This window comes from Alosa alosa, chromosome 20 (genome assembly GCF_017589495.1).
Source record: "Alosa alosa isolate M-15738 ecotype Scorff River chromosome 20, AALO_Geno_1.1, whole genome shotgun sequence".
Taxonomy (NCBI): Eukaryota; Metazoa; Chordata; class Actinopteri; order Clupeiformes; family Clupeidae; genus Alosa; species Alosa alosa.
The window spans coordinates 19,663,680-19,687,332 of NC_063208.1; the positions used below are offsets into that span (position 1 = coordinate 19,663,680).

Sequence of the window (23,653 nt, forward strand, 5' to 3'; positions counted from 1 at the left end):
TGGAAATAAGTATAAGTATATATACTCTTTTGATCCCGTGAGGGAAATTTGGTCTCTGCATTTATCCCAATCTGTGAATTAGTGAAACACACACAGCACACAGTGAGGTGAAGCACATACTAATCCCGGCGCAGTGAGCTGCCTGCATCAATAGCAGCACTCGGGGAGCAGTGAGGGGTTAGTTGCCTTGCTCAAGGGCACTTCAGCCGTGCCTACTGGTCGGGGTACAGGTCCGAAGTGCTAACCAGTAGGCTGCCCCAAATATAACGATGGCTACAGACAAGGTAGAGTATGTTGCATGATTATATGAAAGTATGATGTATTGCGACATCAGAAGCAAGTCAAATTTGTAATTTCTTATGTCTCATTCCATCGAACTACATATCCGCTACCCGATTGGGCAAACTTGCATAGTGCGGTTATAGCCAATAGAGGGTTGCGAAGCGAATGCAGTTCACCTTGTTATGAGTTGATGAACCACTGAAACGATTTTGGAAACATTATTTTAAGGTACAAAAACCCCTTGGTGTTGCTTTAAAGTACTTTAAATTCAGCTTACACTGAACAGTATACCTAGTATTCTATTTTATTTTAATTTATTATTTTAGCTCTCCTTAGGCTTTGTTGTCTCTGTGTATTAGTGTGTTACTGGTGTCTCTGGACACCAGCAACACACTACAAACTATTGCTGCCATCTTGACCAGGACTCCCTGGCAGAAGAGACATTGTGTCTCAATGGGACCTTCCTGGCAAAATAAGGTTAAATAAATTCATAAGAAATGGAGAATATTTGTGTGCATTTATGTGTGTTTGTGTGTGTGAGAATGAGTGAGTGAACAAGACAGATAGACAGAAAGACAGACAGACATAAAGAAAGAGGGAGACAGACCAGAAAAAGAGAGGGAGTATGATTATAGCAGTGTGTTTGCCTGTGTGTCTATGTGTGTGTGTGTGTGTGTGTGTGTGTGAGTGTATCTTGGCATGTCCATGTGGCTGTAAGGCAGAGCTGTGTGTCTGTGGCGTGGGGTGCGGCCGCTCTGATGTGAGCCCAGCCAGGGCTTGGCACCGACCTGGCCGAGCGGGGTGGAGTGGCAACGCGAGTGACTGCAGTGGGCAGCCGGCAGCCCAGAGCGCCAACCTCAGAAACGTGCAGCCACACTCAGCACTCTGGAAAAAAATCAGCTTTCTGGAGGCTGAGATTGTATTTATTTCATATTTATGCTGAACAGACTTTTATTCAGAGCAGTTAACAATGGAGCATTATACGACATGTTGACATCAACCTCGGGCTTCCCACAATCCTCCTCAGGGGTGAAAGGCCAATAGTAGGCCTACTCTTTCTAATGGAAAATCCAGCCACAGCATTGCAACTAGCTGAGTATCAGTATTGTTTCAACCATGTTAAAGCTGCATTTGTGTCATGACCAATCTCAGCAGCAGTGCCAAACATACTGCACTACCATGATGTTTAATGTATTTCTAGACGTTATTCAAAACGGCTGGTTAACGCATGGAATTACTTAGCCTATCTGTGACGCCTGTTTTTTTTTTTTTTAGTTTTAGGTAATGCCTGCTTAGCTTTTAAGTATGACCTGCCCTTGGTTTGACCTATGTGCGGCGCTCATTCTTTCTTATGGTGTAGGCTCGAACTAGTCTACCCTGGTCGCGCAAATAAAGTTACTTTGATCCGATTTACTTAGGAAACTGGTTTACCTGTTTTTTTGGTAAAATACGTCCTCCTGTGACAGCGTGCTCTAGTTTTAAAATTTAAGCAGGCAATTGTGTGAATTTTGAAAACATTTAGGCTAGTAAAATACTCATGCTAATATTTCATCTGGTTGGCTACGGACTGTGACCTTAATAACTGCAACAGGCCAACTTAAATTCAAATATTTATTTAAAATATCCCAACATCAGAGCGCGTTTATTCTTTGTGGGTTAGACACAGGAACAACCTTTAACAATCGTAAACAATATCTGAGATTTGCTTCTCTTTGTCTAATGAATAGTCTATCCAAATAAAAATCGTAATGTAAAACTAATGGTCAAATCATATCTAATGGTTTTACTGTGGTTTGACTACAAGCTCTAGTCTAGAGGAATCCTGCACATATTTGCTTTAGACAATGTCTCCATCTAGTGGTGCACCGTCAGTAGCCTACTTAGCGTGACCGATACCGTTCTTTTAGTAGGCTACGATGAAATATCATGTGACTCCACGGTCCTGGGGACGGGGGGATGGCTGATGTGAAAAAGGTCTATAAACAATATCGTTTATAGACCATTTTCACATCAGCCATTTTGCCATGGAATATTAGGGAAAGTAGCCTACAGGTGTTACTAATTAGGCTACCTGGGCCTGCCATATATTTCGTGTCAAAAATGGCTACCGTGAAAAAAATCAGTTTATTGTAAAAATGTTAAGCGCATTATAACACCACTGTCAGAATTTTGATAATATACTCCATGGACTTTACATTGCTAAAATCTCAAACATTGGTTTCATGCTTTTATTAGTTTAAAATGTCATTTGATGTTTTGTCAGACAAAGTGTCGGTGTAACTTAAACGTCTGTAAAAAGTTATAGGCCTAGGCCTCATGGTTCAACCACCGACTCAGTACCCAAGGGCTAGGCTATGACATTTTGTTGCCATATCTTAATTAGGCAATAGCCTACTAGGCTACGCCTATAGTCTCCGTTCTTGTCTGCAAGTGTTCTATATTTTGTTAAAATAGTTGTCTAAATAGTTATGGATGCCGTGGGAATGGAAAACAGTTGCTGTCAAACATCCCTTTCCGTGAAATGTTTAAATAGTGGGTGGGTGGCAGGCACTGGAGTTGAATAATATTTCCCCAAACAAATATCTAGTGTCACTACATGCGAGCCACTGTAATTCTAATTGGCTGCTGCAATTGAGATCTACAGCCGTCGCTTTCTGGTAGTTCCCCGGGGTGTCTGGATACAGTTGTGCGTCAATGGCCCTCACACACCGCCAACCACTCCCTGGCAGCTTGGACCGTCGGGCCTCCAGGCCACCGCATACGCTCCCCCGGCTAAATCGTTGTGGATAAACAGGCATTCTCGGAAAAGAGGAAGCTGTAGCCCAGGGCTGACTGGAAAATCTCACTGGTGGCGAAGGGTTCCCGCCCCTCCAAACAGGCCTGTGGCCAACAAGATTTCATCGCCACTGCGGTAGCATCACTGCCGTAAGAAGCCTACTACCAGGTAGGCTATATGCTGTTTCTGAAGAGGCTATGACCTTCTCAAATGCAGCAGAGCTTAAAGGGAAACTTGGCAGGATTTCCCCCTCTGCTGGAGAAATTGTGCACTATGCTATTTCAAACTGGGAAAAGGTAACGATAAAGCACATGGATTTGTTTACAAGCTAGTGAACGGTTAGCATAAGTTTGGCAGAACTATGTGGATGTTACAAGGTAAGAAACACGATTTAAAACTAGTTTCTTGTTTCTCACTTCTCTTTCCAGGACGGTAGTCTCAATGTTGCAAGGTTGGTTTTTCGCCTGAGGACGCTAGGCGCAGCGGGGAAAGTCACCATTTTCATCAGAACAGGTCATTTAACCATCCAAATGATTTCTAACCGGGTTTATTACGTTGACATAGTTGCCAAGTTCCCCTTTAATAGTGAATAGGCTAGATTTGGGCCTAGTCCTGAGTGATAGCAGACATTTTGGGGACCTTTGCCAATCCCTCAACGATACGCGGGAGAATCTCAGGGTTCGAGGGCCTTTTTTGTTTCCTGTCTGATGTTGCCATGTTTGTTTCCTGTCTCATAGTCACTGTCAGAGTGTAGCTTATTTTACCGCATCTTTTGGTTATAGGGATCGTGGTGATTAACTCACTTGAAAGTGGACATGCAGCATTTGATTGGTCATGTCCACTCTAAGCCCATACGCACTGAACTAAGTCTACAGGGAAATGCTTATTTCTCAAGACATTTAGCCCCTTGTGAAAACGACAAAAGAACAGGGTTATAGCTATCTTTGTTCTAGACTTATGTCAAAAACTATATGTTCTGTTTGTGATGACAGGACATGGTCTGGATGTGATTTGGTCTCTTCAAAGATAAGAACATAATTTATTAATATAATTTAGCTCCTTTGGTCGGTTAGGCCATTTACAAATATTTCCTTCACAGACAGGCTAATATAACCTTCAAGGACAATTCATTTTGGGTAATAGAATATAGGTAACATTTAGGCTAAATCATTCATTCTAATATAGCCTATATAAATAGTCTATTTCTATAAATATATTATTCTAGGATAGCCTGTAGAATTCTAACAGACTTCTACCGTTGTCCCATAGTGAAATCTGCCCAACGGACTATTGGCTCCCAACTCCCCTCCATCAACGACACATATCATAAACGCTGTAAAAACAAAGCCAAATCCATTGTCAAGGATGCCACCCACCCAAACCATGGTCTTTTCAGTCTACTCCCGTCTGGCAGGCGATAGGAGCCTGCGCTCCCGCACCAGAGGCTCAGGTACAGCTTCTTTCCAGAGGCTGTAACACTGCTGAAGAAAACCTCACCTCCTGTCTAGCATTTGCACTTTAGCTTATAGTTTACCTGTTTACTTTTTACTACTGCACTGTGTACCTGTTTACACTTACTCCTACACTGTTTCACCTATGACCTTGCACTGCTAACACCCCATACTATATGCCAACTTAAATGTATGTATATTACATGTGTATATATATATATATATATATATATATATATATATATATTAGTTATATAAAATGTTATACTCAATCGCTCTGTATACATCTGTAGACATGTCATCTGGAAAACCTGTATAAAAACCTGGAAAAATCTAACTATACACTGTACATTATTAATCTATATTGTATACACAACCATACTACCTCCACTTGGTATTTAATGCTTCTTTGTACTTCTGGTTGGATGTCAAATGCATTTCATTGGCTCTGTACCTGTACTCTGCTAAATGACAATAAAGTTGAATCTAATCTAATCTAAAAAAGTAAGTAAGAACACTGATTATCCTGTATGATTCAACATTCAGATTCAGAAAATTGCCGTTGTTCAGTTGCAATATCCTTTGATATGTTTATGATTGAATTTGGAAAGTGTGTCGATCTAACCTTTGTTGTTTAAAGCCCAATATGATTCAAGAAGCTGCAAGTCAGCATTTCTGACATTCAGAGACCAAAGACAGATAAGGGAGAAAATAATTCACTCTGGCCTGTATAGTATGTATGACGTTACAGCTCTCTAATGGGCCACAAACTCAAATCAAACCCTTTAAAAAGAGTCACAGGAAATGAAGCACAGAGACTGCATTGGTCTAAAGTCGTATTTTAATCCTAACACTTATTGGTTGGTTAGCCCCTTCCCCCCCCCCCCTCCCTCCCCTGCCCCCTTTCCCCATACAACAGGCACACAGAGAGCAATGAGTAAGGGACAGTTCAACAGTCTGAACAGAAAGGAACATTTAAAAAGGGGATTATAAACTCAGAGCGCCTTGAGGACGCAGGAGGTATAACACACAAAACAGAGAGGAGGGAGAACTCAAAAGGAGGCTAGTACAGTAGGTTACAGAGATACAGAGATTTTCTTTTTCAGTCGGAAAGAAAATGACACATCACCACCACCAAAATCGTCGCCACCGAGGTCATCCTCATCAAATGTCAGTGTTCCTAGCAAGAACTTCTGGAGTCTTTTTTTGCTGTCTAACTTAAAGCTCAACAGTTAAAGAAATTACATGTCTATCACGATGCTGTGTAGAAGAGAGGAACAGAAAGATTAAGATATGGTATAGCTCTTTGGTTTTCACTATTGAGGTTTTCATTAGTAAAATCTTTCTTTGCAAATCCTCATTTTTTACCTTTGGATTTAAGCTGTTTTGTGAAAAGAAAGGAAAAATAACGAAAGAAAAGGTGAACTCATTTTTTAATCAAAGAGAGTAGGGAGGGGTTAGTTTGTTTCTCTGTGGATATCTCTCTTTCAAGTTCCAGCCATATTGATACATGATATTTGGATTTAAATCTAAAACCAAAGTGTTTGCCATCAGTTTAAGAGGCCTCCATCTGCAAAATGGACATGAACACAAGTAACCATATTAAGCACTGTATCGACTTTGTATTTTTTTTTTTTTTTTGGTGGAAATAAAGCTTAAAATGGAGGCAAAGCTCCTTCATGTTTGCATATATGGAATCAATCGTAGAGTGGAAACTGTGTGTATGTGTGTGTGTGTGTGTTTCTGTGTGGGAGTCATGAGTGGGGTAACACTACAGAGGTTAAACTTTGGTATCACATTGGAGCCTCCGCAGTGAAAACACCCTCACAAGCTCACCTACACAGCCACAACTTCTGTAGAACTTCTTTTTGTTAAATCATTAATATGGGCAAAAAGCACACTTGACTTTTGCATGGGTCTCCATTGTTAGGTTTTTTCTCTGTCCTGTCTGGCAGCCGCTATTCAGCCAGTTAAGTGAGGTTGTCGGTAGGAAAACAAAGTCCACAAAGGGAAGATGGGGGTTTTTTTGGGGGGGAGGAAGTTACAAAACCCTTAAACTCACATTTCTTGAAGCTAGTTGAACCCTCTCCTGAGCCTGGTCACGTTTCACATTAAAGCTTTCATCTAGTTGTTTTTTTTAAATTTTATCATAGGACATGAGGTATATGACACAGTGTCTCTCACATACACACCCATCACTACAGCAGAGCACAGCAGGAGGAGAGAAAGACCGAGAGAGAACTTGAAAGTGTAAGGAAAGCTAGCCATGCTTGGGTCTTTGTGAATGGCCACGCATGGTGGTCAAGGAAGGCAAAGCAAGAGCTTGTTTTCAGTCAGCCCTCCCGGTTCAAGTCTCTCTTCCTGTGTTTTCTGATCAAGTACAGCTATCTTAAATCAAGCTGCACACCTCACAAAAAGTCCTTCAGGCATTTCCTTTCTTTTGTGTGTTTAGTTTTGGTTTTAAGAATTGGCACATTGTTAAAAAGACATTATTTTTTCTTCCCTCGACATAATCTCAGCCACACGAAGTTCTCAAAGCCACCCCATGATCCAGTTTCATACAAATATTCAAACAGATCAGCCAATAAATAAACAGTACATAAATACATAAATAAGCAAATTAAGGATAGGCCTATTTAAAAATGAAATTTCATAAAGGTACAATTTATCAACAAAACACAGCCCCTCCCACGAATAAATACAAATCTTCAAACGCAAATCCCCAAGAGAGACAGTTTAAAGCTTTTGGTCTAAAATCAAGTCGTTATCATCATCATCATCATCATCATCATCATCATCATCATCATCATGAACAACATTTCTTAAGGATTTTCACAACCTTTTTTACATTAGCAATAAGTAAGCAGTAGAACATAGATCTCTTTTTTTCCTACAAAATCTATTGAAGCACTAACAGGTACATTCCCTCTAAAAGTGTTTTGTCAACTTGTATGTGAGTTGATACTGAACCCGCCCACCCCCCACCCTACGATGTTTCTCATTGGTTTCTGTGGTTTCATGTACACTACGGTGTATGTGGCACTCAAAGGCTTCAACACCATCTTAGGAACAAACTGTTCTTGAAGAGCATTCTGCGTACCGGTTGTTTCTGGTTTGGTCAATATGATGGAGGATGCTTTCCCTCTGAGCAGTCAACATTAGCACTCAAACACACACATACAAACACACACATACAAACACACACACACACACACACACACACACACACACACACACACACACACACACACACAATCTCATACCCACTTAAAAACCATACATCAATAACTCACACGTCTAGGAGGAAACGTGGCTATGTTGAGAGCTATATGGCACACAGCATCTGTGCCTTTACAAACACACCTGCACACACACACACACACACACACACACACACACACACACACACACACACACGCACACTTTCCCTCGCTGTCTCCCCAAGAGGCTTAGCACCAACTGTTCCTTCCCACCCATTTTGTGCATTAGTTTGGTTTGCTATTTGCTATTTGGTTTGCTTTGTGAGTGAAAAAAAAAACATGTTCACTTTTGGTTTTCAGTTTTGGCTTCGGTCTTTTGTCTTACAACATTCTCCATCAAAATGTTTTGGAAGCTACATTTTCACAGTATCATTTCCAGACCACCTGATGAGAGAACAAGCTTATCCCTCCCACCCCACCCGCCCCACAACCCCCCAGCATAACGCAAAGAACCACAAGAATATGAAAATAAGGAATACATCACCCCAGTCAACCCGCGATATGAAAGCAATGACACAAAATTCATACAGTTATAGACAGACAGACCAAGTAGAGCGAAATGTAATGAAAAAGAAATAAAAACAAACAAACAAAAAAATAGATATATTTTGAAGTTAGGTTCAGCGAGGTGAGAAGACACTCCTCAATCCGAGACGAAGAGGCAGCACGCGTCAATGTCGTCGACGCAGACGAGGAGAGAGAGAGAGAGAGAGAGAATGGGTGACGACGCACAGGAGGCCACCTGTCCGCAAGAGAACACGACGAAGGAGAGCGGAGGTGTGGCCAATGCCCAGGCCTCCACCGCTCTCTGAGTACCCTTCTCCCTCTCTTTCACTCTCTCTTTTCTTTCTCTCCATCCTCTCTGGCTCTTCATCTCGTCCTCTTTTATTTTTGGTTTTTATGTCATTCAGTTTTAAGTTTGCTCAGTTTCAGTCCTTTGTAAGATTTTGGTTTTGGTATACGTCTTGTTCGTTTTAGGTTTATTTGGTTTCGATCCTCGTCTCGGTCCGTCTCCACGGCATTGTTTTTTTCTCCGCTTGTCCCCTGCTCGTTTTGTCCTCTTTTTTCCCTTCCTCTTCAGCCAGCTTGCTCCTCCTTCGGCCTGGTGTCCTTACTCGATCCGTCCGTCCATTCCATCCTTCCGTGTCTTCTTTCCATTTTTGGCCCTTCGATCATATCTTTCTGAGGCGTGGGAGAGGGGCAGAGGGAACAGAGAGCAGGGGGGGGGCCAGAGAGAGAGGCGGTACAGTGGTATACCTCTTTCTCCTTCGTCTGCTTTCCCCCCCTTTGTTCTGTAGTTTATTTGGTTTGTTCTACTACTTATGTGTTTTTAAAAGTTTGTTTGTTAGTTGTTGTTGTATCTTTTTTTTTTTTTTTTTCAAACACGGCTGAGGTCTCGTCTGAACACTTGTTCACCAACACTCTGTGGTTGGACAAACGCTTTGGTATCCGAGAGAGAGATAGAGTGTGGAAAAAAATTGAATGAAAAAGGTATCAGAGAACTGGCCGAAGGAGACCTCCTGTTTTCCATTTGTCCTTACAGTCACATGTGTTTATGTGTGTGTGTGTGTGTGTGTGTGTGTGTGTGTGTGCGCGTGTGTGTGTGTGTGCGCGTGTGTATGTAAGAGTGTGCATTTATGTCTAAGTACACATCTATGGTACAGTCAAAATGTATGTGCAATTATGGTCATCATTGTGCATGCCTGAATGTACAGTGGAAATGTATGCTGGATATGTTTGACCTGTTGACAACTGCACTTTGCAAGAGGTATGTATGCAGAATACCAAAAGGATGAACTGTGGGGTAGCCAATGGATTACTGTATAGATCAACAGTATGAGACATTAAGCACACCAAACTGTCTAGCTTGAGTATGTACTGTATGTGTGAGAGATCAGAGGAATATTTACAGTGTTTTACAGTGGTGAACTGTTAGGCACAAACTGGGAAACAAGAGACTCGTGTCCTCAGACAGCTGCATGAGATGGCAATGAAAGCACCAGCATAGTACTGGCCAAAATGAAAATGTAAAAACTATATATAAAAAATCAACTACTGTTAAATGGATAACTGCTATTTTCTTAAATGATCTCACAATCAAAAGTGAGTCTGAAAAAGCTAAGAGCAGAGGTAGATTGAGAGACAAGAACAAGAGACAAAAACTGAGTTGTTCTAAAAACAATGTCTATAATTCCTATTAATGACAAAAAGATGGTTGTGGCAATTGTTGAATTGTGAGTTAAAATACAAACAACATATGAGCAAGACTGAATGCAAAAGAAAAGAGAGGAATGTTTTTGGTAGTTGTGTTGAGCTGATGCACTGACCCAACAGTGGGTCAGTTTTAAAAGTCTTTCAGTAAAGCTTTTCATTCCGTTTCTTTTTGGTTTGGGTTTTTGGGTTTTTGGTATCTTGGAGATTTTGGCATTTTTTTGTCTTTGTGTGTCTTTTCAACATCAAGTTCACTTTTTTGGTTAAAAAACATCTTCTTTCCATCTTTTCACAAGTCCATGTTCCTTTCCCTTCTTTTCTCATGCCATTGTGTCACCCGTCTTTCCACGCAGTCACATTTTGGTTTTTTCATCCCTGCCCTATTTGTCCATCCATCCGTTCGTTGAGGAAACTTGCTTGTTTTTTTTTCTCAAGAGAAAGAAATGTACAGTATCATTCACAGCCAACAGAAAGCTCCACAGTGCCACCTCTCCAAACTGAATAGATAGATCTTTTAATTTTTGGTTTGTCACTCTCCAGTCCTCTTGTTCTCTCCTCCTCTCCGTTCTCCTTTCCTCTCGTCTCTTCCTCCTCCTCTTGCTTTCAGATCTGTATTTATTTGGCTTGGAAAGACTTCATGAGAGAGAGAGAGAGTGAGAGAGAGCGAAAGTGAGAGACAGAGGGAGAGAGAGATGGCTTTGGTTGAAAAGGCGACTCCATGGACTCCTCCTCCCACGTCCTGCGATAGGCCGTCGCTATGGGAAGGGGGGGGGGTGTGGGTGGGGGGCGTGGGGTGGCATCACTCAGCCATAGCCCCACCCAGGGGTGCTGGAGAGGAGGCTTCACTGAAGGAACAGAAGGAGGCGGGGCTTGAGCAAGGGGAGGCGGAGCAAGAGGCGGGGCTCACACCGCTGCCGCTCGGGGGCGGCGAGGCCCGGCTGGCGCTGACCAATCCCATGCCGGCGCCGGTGGGCATCGGCAGCAGGGTGGGGCGGTTGAGGAAGAGGGAGGTGCGGAGACCGCCACCGTGGCCTCCGGCTCCGCCCAGCAGCATTTGGCCGCCCTCAAGAGCAGAAAGGGACATCTGACCACCACTGGCAGCCAGGGCTAAGGGAGGAAGAGGAGGAAGAGGGAGGATACGTAAGAGAGAGGAAAAAGCACATTAATGGTCCAGGCCTAAGAATTATTCAACTGTCGGATGGAATTCCTGTGGATGCATGGAATGGGCAGCTTCATAAGAGACAAGATGGGTGACATGCAGAAAATGAAGATGTGCTGAGACAAGACAGAGATGCTGGGAAAATGGCAAGATGCCAGGGTTAGGTTGGGAATCAATTCGAGGAAAAACTACTCACACACACTCACACACACACACACCTTTTCTATACATGGCAGCTTAATGGATGGGATGTACTGGGATGAAATGTCATGATGCTGAAGATTTAATTTTGCATGAAATATATTGCTACAAAACTACTGTAACTGTCAAGGAAAGAGGGTGCTATAAATATTTCCTGATTGTCCACACGGTCTAATTCCATTTGAACGTTTTGCTAATTGAATGAAACTTCCAAATACAATTTAACAGAGATGTTCTGTACATGGACAGTACATACCCCATCTGATCCAATATGAAATATATAAACATAATTGATGCTACTCAGATTTGTCCAATTATGCAATCGTTCATTTGAATAGTTCACTGTTTCTCAATGACAGGCAGATTTATGGGTGTGTTCTGTTTATCATTGACAGTGACAGCCCCTCCAGGGCTGTGCCAATCCTCCCTTCCTCTCCTACCACACACCTTGCATTGTGGCCAGGGGGTTGCTGCCAAGAAGGGCCGGGTTCATCCCTGTGCTTACACCCATCATTGTGCTCCTAAAATCGCCACGAACATTCCAGTACACACACACGTGGTATGCGCAGATGCACACACAGACACACACACACAGACACACACACACCAACACACACACACACACACACACGCACACACACACACACACAATGTCATTCACAACCACAGAAAGGGAAAAAAGCAAGCAGGTTTAGAGGAGTGTTATGCAAAAGCTGTTTTGAATATTGTTATTGATGTGCATCCAGTTTGGTGTGGTCTGCTTTTGATTTCTGTGTGTGTGTGTGTGTGTGTGTGTGTGTGTGTGTGTGTGTGTGTGTGTGTGTGTGTGTGTGTGTGTTGAGCTATCTGACAAAAAACGTTGTAGTTAGCCTTAACTGTAATAACCCAATGTTTCAGAACGCTCCAATAACACAATAGAGTTTAGTACCCAAAATGAAAAAGTGATTTACAATGTATACTTCACAACACTGGACAAGGTTTTCATCACAATACTGTTTTATGTAACTGCTTTATATAGTTATAAGATGAAACCTTGAAGATTAAATCTCCACTGAAATCAACTGCAATCATAAATTGATATGAAATCTAAAGATAATACAGTATATAAACTGCCTGACACTTTATGGTGCCCAAGGTGGCCATCTAATGGGTAGGAAGATGGCGTGTTCCCCAGACCAGCTGTCTGTGGCCAGCTTTTCTACTCTGTCTGCATTCTTGTGTACTTGTCGAAACACGTGTGTGTGTGTGTGTGTGTGTGTTTCAGGCTTTAGACTGTTTGTCTTCCCATCTGCTTTGCATATTATATAGTTGCTTGGAACTGATAAATCTAGATGCCAGAGTTCCTGAGAAATCAGAAAGTGTTCCAAAAATAGCAAGGGGGTGCTGTCTGTGTGCGTATGTGTGCATATTATTTATTATAGTCAAGACTCACCCTGTGCTGAGGCCAGGGCTACTCAGGCGAGGGGCGGGGCTAGAGCCGCTGTGTGGAGGCGGAGTCACAGAGCTGGGGGTGGAGCTCATGGCAACATTGCCACTGGGGTTGATGGGGCAGGCCACTGAAGGAGTAGAGCTGGCGGCTGTGAAGGAAAGAGAGAGAGAATGGTGTTAATAAGTGGCACACACATTCATGCTCATTCTGAGAAGAAAACGTTCATTTAAATGTTCTCGAAATCACTGGTCATAGAAAAAGTACTTGGTCAACAAAAACAATAAAAAGTGGATAAATTGCCCCCAGCTCACAATACATTTGTAGATTAATCCAAGGTCACATGTTCAAAAATTCGTGGGTGATTATTTCTTGACAATCCGTTTAGTTTTTCACAATTGCTAAAACACTAAACTCCATTCACTGAACCAAATTCTCAGTTGCCTGAAAACATTTATTGAATCGACCACCCTTTTGACAAAACCATAAAAAGTTTTCACATATAAAACAGAATTTGCAGATCTCTTAGACACTTTTTGTAAAAGTCTATTCTGATATCACATTGTCATGCAATAAAATGCATTTTGCGTTGTGATGCATTTGTAATGCATAATGGTAACCATAAGTGGCACAAGGTTAACACAAAGAAAGCACAAAGGTCATACGTTAAAAACAACCACTCAAAATTCATCACACTTGTTTCAAAAGAGATGACACAACCAATATAAGCTAGTTCAGAGTGTAAACAGGTTGCTGAACAGTGCAGGCTCATATCATCAATGGACAGAAACTATGAGTGAGGCATTCAGAGTAAATTGGCTGTAGACGGCAATGTACTTCTGATTCACAGTACTGAAATGCCTGTCTTTTCTGGTATACCTGCGGGCATGTAATTGGGCTACAGGTTTTCTACAGGAATAGCATGTTTGAATGGGCACTGCACTAGTTTACTGTAAATCTAGTAATAAATAAAGTTTGGGGGTTTGTGTTTACAGTTTTGAGAAAAGGGTGGAAGGTTTAAAAAAAATGTGTTTTAGCAATTGTGAAAAACTGTAATGACACATACATGTTTTTTTTTCCCATGTCACACCAGTCTAACATCTACACTGATATGCCCCAAAAGACATGAGGAGAGACTGTGTTTAGAAGGAGGCTTGCTGCGGGGCAAAAATAGAACGATTGACTGCAGTCAACCTGAGAAGGGAGAGAAAGAAAGAGGGGGAGAGAGAGAGAATGTGTGTGCTTACCTGTTGTGCTGAGGCTTGTGGCAGCCTGGGGCAGCCCTTGACTGGACATCTGGGAGGATGAGAGGAGAGAACAGAGAGATGAGAAAGGGAGAGAGGGATGGAGGGGAGAGAGGAGGGTGAAAATAGTTAAAGAGGTTAACTTCCTCCATATCAGATCAAACAGTGTGGAGGTCAACAGATTCTGTCTGCCTGAGGGTAAAGTGTATAGACTGGACCAGTGTGTGGACTGAGTTCCTAGTACATTTCACAACAGGAAATCAGCCAAATCATCAGTGTATGATGCCGAGCCAGTCTTGCCTAGCCTGGCTAACACCTGCCCACTTCTCAAATCTCAAATGATATTGAGAATGGGTCTGGGGACCTTTTCATTCACTTCTGATTTCCAAGGGGCGTAATCAGCAGTGAAAGTAAACTGAAATTGGTACATTTCGGAAGTACAGCAAACACATATTTCTTGTAAACGAAAATTTGAAAGGCAATTGTTTTACTCAATTCTAAATAAAATACACGTCTATATAGTTTAACACTGACGCCATAGCGCCAGTCATTTGTTGTGTTGAAGAGCACTGCTACCTGTACTCCTCTGTCTGTCATCATAAAAAGCCCGCCCCATGCTGGATAAGTGGTTATGATTGGTTCCTGGGTTTTTGGTGATTCGGAAATCTGCTTCAATGGGAAGGTATCCAGACGGACCTGCAGAGCAAATTCAAATTTGCTAACAGGTTCGTCTGGGTTCTTTCCATGAAAGATTACAAAATGTTATATTTGTTTTTACAATATTATTTCAGCCTAGACACGACAGCGATTCTATTGTAATAATCTGGCACCTCTTGCTATATACTGGCAGGTGCTTCAGAGGAGGTACGTCAATGTTTTGTTCACAATGAGTCTAACAAGCTAAAGTGATTATATTATATGGATTTATTTAAGTGTAAACAAATGTTTTGCTTAATTCAAAATAGGCTTTGCCGTATGCAATGGTGTACAGTAGTCATGCTGTGTTTAAATCAGTGCTGAAGTTGTGGTACATTAGTTGAACAATGGAAATCAATAAGAGCTGTGAAACATGCTGTGGAGAAATCCAATACTATAGAAAACACTAACATTGAGAAAAAAAACTTATTTTATATAAAAAGCTGAAGGAGGTATTATTACAATGGGACAACCATCACTAAAAGTACTTAACCGTCTGTATGATCACAGTGTAATAATAATAATAATAATAATAATAATAATAATAATATTATTATTATAGTGATATGATTATTATTACAGACTAAAATCATGATAGTGAACTTGAAATATTAGCCATTTCACAAATCATTTCAACAAATACAATGATCTATATATTAGAATGCACATTTCATCCAAGGACAGGTTTTCTAAAAGGGAAATCTAAGAATGTTGACAGTATAGATTTCGAACAGTATACAGATTTATATAGTATTTATAGGAGTCAGTGTGACTGGGTGTGGGCCATACCATGTGTGGGCTGTAGCAGGGGGGTTTGTGCGAGGCTGGGGCTGGCTGGCTGGGCAGGGGAGGGGTGGCGCTGGAGGGGTTGATGCGCTTCTCCTTCTGGCGGCGGTTGCAGAACCAGACCCGGATCACCTCCTTCTCCATGTTCAGCTGCTCGGCTAGCTGCATGATCTCCTCTGAGGTAGGCTTCTGGTTCTGAACACGGAGACAGGAAACGGATCAGACAAGACACTCACAGAACAGTACACAATGACACACACGCACACACATACACACATACACACACACACAAGAAGTAAAAATGTGAAACGTGCAGTGTACAATAGAGGGAGAGTGGGAGTGTCTTCAGAACACAGACAACCACTCTATCCACAGTTATTGGGGAGGACATCTACTGCTAATGAAGGAGAACTGGCTCTCGTTTGTGAGAAAAGCGTGCAGAAGGTGGGGGGTGGGCGCTGACCGCGATGAAGTTGCGCTCTAAGGCCACGCGGACGTTGGTCTCGATGCTGGTGCGTTTCTTCCGGCGTCGCCCTGGCAACCCCTCGAAGCCCATCACGGGGGAGGACAGGGAGCTGGGGCTAGGCAGCATGCTGTCTATCGCCATTGTTTCTGTCACAGGTGCAAAGGGGAGGGTGAGTACATACACTAATACACACACACACACACATATACACACACAGGAGCACAGGTGTCATGTGAGGGAACAGTGACAAAGTGATTTCATATATTTTATACACATATCCAAGTGCTAAAACCTCACATCACATACTGTCTCTCCCTCTATGTCTCTCTTTTTCTTTTTCTCTCACACACACACACACAGTCACACACACACACACACACACACACACACACAGTCACACACACACACACACAGGTGGTTTGAAAGCACCAGTAAACAAGCAAGAGCCCACAGAGACATTAATAAATTTTCGACACACATGGGTGCATGCAATCCTTCACTCATTCTCCGACACACACATTGAGCGCTCATATGCATCAGTGAACAAGTTAATACATACATGCACACACAGTCATACTCTCATTCTCATTCTCCACGTCTCTCTCTCTCACACACACACACACACAGACACGGACACACACACTTGGATTTCAACTGTATTACTAACCAAGCAAACACACACACACACACACACACACACACACACACACACAGAGTGCTCACCTGCATCGCTCAGCCACTTTTCCAGCAGGGGCTTGAGTTTGCACATGTTCTTGAAGCTGAGGTTGAGTGCCTCGAAGCGGGAGATGGTTGTCTGGCTGAAGTCGTTCCCGTAAAGCTTGCCCATGGCCATACCCACATCGCCCTGATGATGAAGTGCACAACACGCAGTTGGAGAACTCATGAGAGGTTGTCCATCTTGCACCTTGCACATTCTGAACTTTTATGGCATGTCTTAAGTTTGATAAGTGAATATTGGTATTGATGTGCATCCAGTTTGGCGTGGTCTGATTTTGATTTCTGTGTGTGTGTGTGTGTGTGTGTGTGTGTGTGCATGCCTGTGTGTGTGTGTGTGCAGCTGTGTATGAGTGTGTTCTGTGTTACAAGGACACCATCCACACAAATGAGAATGTTCATGCATGTGTCTGTGAGTGAATGTTTTGTTTGGATCACATATTGACCTCTCCCTCTTCCTTCCATGTAAGTACTTTGTGGCAAGAATGTAATAAAAGGTTTTTGAAATTCAAAATTCTTCCTTTCTCTCTCTCTCTTTCTTTCTCTCTCTGTCTCTCTATTTCTCTCTCTCTCGCTCTGTCTCTCTTTCTGTATCTGTATCAGTTTGAGCACGAGTGTGCGGGCTCTCTTGCTCTCCATTACAGTACCTGGGTGAAGCCCAGTTTGATGCGGCGCTGCTTGAAGGTGCGGGCGAACTGCTCAAGCTCCTCCAGGTCGCTGGGCTCTTCAGGGTGCGACTGCTGGGGCATGGAGGCCATGGAGCCGGCCGAGGCTCCCGCGGAGCCTCCTCCAGTCTCCATGCTCTTCTCCCTCTGTGAGGAGAACAGGCAAAACGTTAGCACAACACCGGTAATGGCACACCAACTCACAACCAACTTCATAACCAAATGCTGAATGTAAGAGTTTGAAAGTAGTCACATCTGATTTACTGGGATGCTGGGGATGGGGGGTATACATGAGCTGCTTTCAGACATAGGTGTAAGTCTGAGTGTTCAGCAGATGTCAAGCGGACATCTAGCATATCCAGACATTTTGAACTCCGAACTTACACTACTCTCCTCCTAGTATTTCAGACAGACATTATGTAAATGAGCTCATGTCTGAACAAAGCGAAGAATAGAACAGAAGGAGATTCTGTTCATGTGCGTGTTCAACCACGCACAACCTATTCAACCACGCACAACCTATTCAACCACGCACAACCTATTCAACCACGCAGAGATTCTGTTCATGTGCGTGTTCAACCACGCACAACCTATTCAACCACGCACAACCTATTCAACCACGCACAACCTATTCAACCACACAGAGATTCTGTTCATGTGCGTGTTCAACCACGCACAACCTATTCAACCACGCAGAGATTCTGTTCATGTGCGTGTTCAACCACGCACAACCTATTCAACCACGCAGAGATTCTGTTCATGTGCGTGTTCAACCACGCACAACCTATTCAACCACGCAGAGATTCTGTTCATGTGCGTCGGTGTCGTTCACACATTATGTCCGCATGTTAGCATCATATCTGAATCACCCGAAGGGTTGAACCTCTGTTGGACAAAGATCCACGTATGTTGTCTGATATATTCTGATTTGAAAGAAAATTGATTCTGTATTCACGTATCACCAATGATCATTCAGCCCTACAACTTTTGAATATTTGAACACATATTTATCAATAATTTTAGTAATGGAAGGTAAAATGGAACATTAAAATAGCAAACAGTTCTCAACATTTCATCAAAGCTGGGCCACTTTTCAACTCAGTGCAAAAAAAAAGATTTTCAGAAAAAAAAACAGTATTTGGGTAAACATCTCTGAGGCCTAGCATAAACTGAAGCCTGGGGCTTTGCTGCTGGCTATACCTGTGCCTGGAGCCCCAGCCTGGGTGGGGTGGTCAGCAGACCACCTTGACTTTGCTGAGGTAGTGGAATCAAATTTGGTGTCGATAGCAGACCTGCGAAAGACAGACATGTTGTCAATCTGAGCAGCAGTAAAATTAGAAATGAATCTTGCTTTATCAACTCTATGACTGTTTATGTTTTTCGTCTCTTCGTCATTTATGCATACATTACATTTTAATATTTTTTTCCTGAAACACAACATTCAATGGAAAAAAGGTGTCTGGATAGGCAAACTAATCCTTCCAGCATGGCATTACTGGCATTAGATTGTTTACATTTGTGAGTTTCTTCAACAGATATGCTTACAAACAGAAATACCCAGAGAACAAATAGGCTCTCTCTCTCTCACACACACACACACACACAGACAGACATGCACACACACACACACACACACACACACACATGCACACACACAGAGACACTGCATACCCTGCTGGGCCTGTTGGGCCTGGGCTTGTGGAAGCAGGAACTGGGCTGTAGACTGCAGGGGGTGGCCTGGCATCAGCACTAGCTGCTGCAGCTGCAACAGCTGCTGAATGTCCTACAGGAGGAGCAGAGAGACGACAGGAGAGGAGAGAGAGGAGAAGAGGGATAAAGACAAATGAAAAAGGGATGACAGAAGGGAATGGTAGAGGGGGAAGATATAGCGAGGAGAAATATAGAGAAATAAATCAAGAATATTTGGAGTAAAGAAATGTTGACAGACACTCCATTACTTTGTGCATTTTCACTTGGACTTTTTCATTTTCATTGCAACATTTTCATTATAGTCCATATCAACCATATCTATTATCGTCCAGTATCATTACAGTTACACATTAACAATTGCTACAGTACACCTGAATAGTTTGTCCACTTTGCATGATATTTTTGTTGGTGTAAATCTATTGCTCATCTTTAACCAGAGTACGAGCACTCCTTTCATCTTGGTGAGGAATTCCAATCAAACAGCATATGTACAGTATGCCTAATGTTAATCTGATATATTTCTGGTATATTGAAGATCAAGGAGAGTTCAGGTCTGTTTGTAGAACAGGGAGACAGTCCAAAATTAGGCGTAGTAGGCCAATATTGCCAAACGCACAGATTGGCAAAAACTCATCAGTTCGAGCCCCCTGTGGACACTATAAAATCATCAAATAAAATGTAGTGCTTGACAGCTTCCAGGCTTCTTTTTGGACTCAGCTAGTCATGGGTGGGGTCTGTACCTGGGCAGTGAGCTGGATTGGCTGGGACAGAGTCAGCTGGGGCGGGGCCTGGGCAGCCTGCTCAGCTTTGAGCTGCGACTGCGCAGGCGACTGCTGCTGCTGCTGCTGGGCCTGGGCCTGAGCCTGGGCCTGGGCCTGCTGCTGCTGATGGGCGGCATGCGCAGCATTTGACTGCTGCACGGCGGCGGCCAGGAGCTGCGCCTGGGCCTGCTGCAAGAGGAGCTGCTGCTGTGCAGGCAGGAGAGCAGCCAGCTGCAGGAGCAAGCAGAAGAGGAGGAGAGAGAGAGAGAGTGGGAGAGAGAGAGGGAGAAAAAAGGAGAGGGGAGAGAAGGACAGAAAAAAAGGAGTTGAAGGAGAGAGAGAAAGAAAAGGAGATGATAAGATAGAGAGAGAGAGAGAGAGAGAGGATGGAGGACAAGAAAAAGATGAAAAGATGGTGGCACCAAAAGGTGAGGAGAAATAGAGGGAGGTAGGTAAAAGAAAAAGGGAGGAATACGGAATGGGAGGAAAAGAGATCAAAAAGGATGAGGCCAAAGGGATAGGGCAGAGATAAGATGCCAAGACCAGTAAGGATGAGGCCAAAGGGATAGGGCAGAGATAAGATGCCAAGACCAGTAAGGATGAGGCCAAAGGGATAGGGCAGAGATAAGATGCCAAGACCAGTAAGGATGAGGCCAAAGGGATAGGGCAGAGATAAGATGCCAAGACCAGTAAGGATGAGGCCAAAGGGATAGGGCAGAGATAAGATGCCAAGACCAGTAAGGAAAGAAACAAAAGAAACAGTATGAATGGCAGATGTGCAAGCAACAGAAGCAAAAGTGAGGAAAGGTGAAAAAGTTTGCAAAAAGAGAGAGGGAGAGAGAGCAAGAGACAGAGGACAAAAAAGAAGGAAAAGAGAGAGATGGAGAAAAGGGGGAAAAAACAAGAATAAGAACAATTTCACCCAGAGCCAAGAAAAACAGTGGCAAAAGATGTGCAAAGGCAAGAGTAAGCGCCGCGACAAAAGCTTATAGGCCTCATTCCCATTAGTCCACAAGGACACGCATCTCTCTGTAGCCATTGCAAAGAGGGAGAAAAGCATATAAAAGCCAACACTCGAGAAAAAATTATGACACACACAACAGGAAATTAATGGACAGGCCACTAAAAGAGCCAAGCGGTGAATGGTGGGGAGCGATGAACCTGCACCTGGTTCATGTCATTTGTTGGCTCCCTCCACTACAACATCAACCTCAACCTGAATTGATGTGGCTGTGAATTAACATTTGGATGTACTGAATTTACGGAATGTATGGAGGTTCAGATTTCTGTCTCTCATCACTTTACACTTAAGGATGAGAACTAAGTGAAAAGAGGAATAGAGAAGAGGAGAGGATAAGAGAGATGAGAAGAGGAGAGGAGAAGAGGGGAAGAAGAGAAGAGGGTTAAAGGGCAGAAGAAGAGAAAAGAGGAAAAAAGAGAAGGGGAGAGAAGAGAAGAGTGGAAGAGAAAAGAAAAGTAGAGGAGAGTCGAGGGGAAAAAGAGAATAGGAAAGAGGGGAACAGAGGAAAGGGAGGAGAGAAGTGGAGAGGAGCCTGTGAGAATCCACGTGCTGCACTAGTGTGTTTGTGTGGTCCAAGCTAATATGCAAATGTGGCACCTCTTCTGGGTGTCCGTCTGTCAACAGGTGCAGTGTACACTGTCTAGTGAACATTATTTCCAAACCTATCAAATAACTGGTGAACAGATGACATTTCTCAATATTCTTGAGCATTTTGGAATCCTGTACTTCATTCATTATCATTATTTCAGTTTGGTTGGAATTATGAAAATGATTGGAAATAATACAAATTATTTTGATTTGGGGTTTTCAACAAAAGAACATATTGCAACATACTGTATGGTTGAATGCAAAAGCAAATGCACCCCCTCTCAGTTCTGAACATCTCCACCCACTTGTGTTTGTCTGCAGACCTATGACTTCATTCAATAAAGAATCCTTCACCAGACACTTCATATTAGAGCTTTGGTAATTCCTCTACTGCATCAGATACAGAACCATCAAAGACTCTAGTCTTGCTCGTTTCTGAGTATTGCGGGGCGTTGCAGTTAAGAGCAGTTGCTCTCTGCTCGCCACAGTTGGAGATGGAGTGGATGATGCCAGATGAATGGAGAAGGAGTGAGAGAGGGAGAGGGAGGCCTACCCCAGCCAGCTGGCTGCCCGCGAGCATGAGCTGAGTGTGGGGCAGGGTGGACTGCGTGGGGGTCGGGGCAGGGGCCTGGGCTCTGTGCATCTCAGACCCGTCCTCTGTTTTCGCCTAAAGGACAGAGAAAGGAGAGGAAGAGGAGGAGGAGGATGAAGAGAGAAGATGAAGGGAGAGGAGCGGTAGAATGAGAAGAGAAGAGAGCAGAGAAGGCGAGGTCGAAGAATAATTGGAGAGAAGAAGAGGAGAGAAGAGTAAAGAGAAATGTTAAAAACATCTGATACACATCAACATTCATTTTCAATAAATTGTAAATAACAAAATAACATTGGGCCCTATCGTGCACCCGGTGCAAAGTGGCGCAAAGCGCAACGCAAGGCTTATTCTTATCTCACACTCAATAAAGTGGAATTTTATTAGGAATTTTTTGCCATGCACTCCACTTTTATTAACCCTTGTGCCCAGAGGTGTGGCAATTAACAACATAAGGTGTGGTCTGGCGCATGATCCAAAAATCACCATCTTACACCCTCTAAAAATCATAACACCACTGACCAAGAAAAACCTGGTCTATTGCGAAAGGCACGTATAAAGCACAGCTGATGATGCACTGTCACAAGATGTAAGCAGCAACTCCTTTGCAGAATAAATATCCTTAAGATTTTTGTTCAGTCATTCGAACATTATTGGGGCAAGTGTGAGACCACAGTGAAGTTAGTTTTACTTTGCCTATGAGTTCAAATAATAGGTGAGTGCAGATGAATGTAGGCTATACTCTGATAGTCACAAACAGGTTAAGCAAGGTTTAGTGGAATCCCTGTTACATATGGTCTTGCGTGCAAGCAGATTCCTTCAAATGTGCCACTGATTATCAAAATACAGATGCGCTGTTTGAAGTTACATTGCTTGCTGTTAAAGGTAATGACAGATGTCATTCTCATTAGTTTAAAGGATGTTACACCCAAAACACACACATGACTGAGAAACATAAGAACAACCCTTTTGCGCCCAGCGCTCAGCATTTGATAATCATGCCATTCAATTGGTGAATATGGACTTAATGGAATTATGGAATTAATGTCTATAAACTTTGTGCCTGACCAGCCGATTCTGATCGGCAAGATCGGGCCCATTGCGTATAAAATGCTATTTTGCATTGTTGCTTGTTGAACATTTCCTTTGCAATATCCATCAGTTATACTAAAAAAAACAAACATTCATTTACACGCTAGATATTATGCACATTTTAAAATAATAAAATTTGACCATTCACAATTTATAATCAGGACAAACACACACAGACACACTATCTGCATACAAGCACACACACACATACACACTGAAAACAGGACATCAAGCCAAGTGCACACATCTCCCAGTTCACCTGCACTACACGGTACTGCACAGACAAGGCAGAGTGCATGGGCTCCAGCCAAAAGTGCTGAAGTGCTCAAATCACAGCAGTGTGGTATTTACCAGGCTAAGGTCCAAAGGAGAGAGGTCAGTGCTGATGTCAGAGAAGCAATCCAGCCACTGGCCCACTCCGCTGACACGTGCATCTGTCAGCTCCATGTCCCCGTCTATCTTCACTTTGCTCGAGTTCTTCCTTCCACTCCTCTCTCTCTCACACGCTAACATCATCTAAGTCCCTTTCTACTGTAG

At 42.9% G+C, this 23,653-nt stretch overlaps 1 protein-coding gene across 3 annotated transcripts in view; it reads right to left on the minus strand.

Annotated features, from left to right (window-relative positions):
* Positions 1–8,207: 8,207 nt before the first annotated feature.
* Positions 8,208–23,653, minus strand: part of LOC125285841 (POU domain, class 2, transcription factor 2) — a 53,387-nt gene continuing 37,941 nt past the window's right edge. The window contains exons 5-17 of one of the 3 annotated variants that reach the window (XM_048230483.1): positions 21,992–22,105; positions 19,809–20,060; positions 19,030–19,141; positions 18,559–18,650; positions 17,341–17,505; positions 16,682–16,823; positions 15,956–16,104; positions 15,496–15,687; positions 14,587–14,706; positions 14,014–14,062; positions 12,773–12,917; positions 11,788–11,861; positions 8,208–11,087 (exon numbers count right to left, since the gene is read on the minus strand). In XM_048230483.1, the coding sequence (XP_048086440.1) occupies positions 10,780–11,087; positions 11,788–11,861; positions 12,773–12,917; positions 14,014–14,062; positions 14,587–14,706; positions 15,496–15,687; positions 15,956–16,104; positions 16,682–16,823; positions 17,341–17,505; positions 18,559–18,650; positions 19,030–19,141; positions 19,809–20,060; positions 21,992–22,105 (1,914 nt within the window). In that variant the 3' untranslated portion in view covers positions 8,208–10,779. The remainder of the gene's footprint in view (positions 11,088–11,787; positions 11,862–12,772; positions 12,918–14,013; positions 14,063–14,586; positions 14,707–15,495; positions 15,688–15,955; positions 16,105–16,681; positions 16,824–17,340; positions 17,506–18,558; positions 18,651–19,029; positions 19,142–19,808; positions 20,061–21,991; positions 22,106–23,653) is intronic. The other 2 variants (XM_048230484.1, XM_048230485.1) reach the window with 2 other exon arrangements.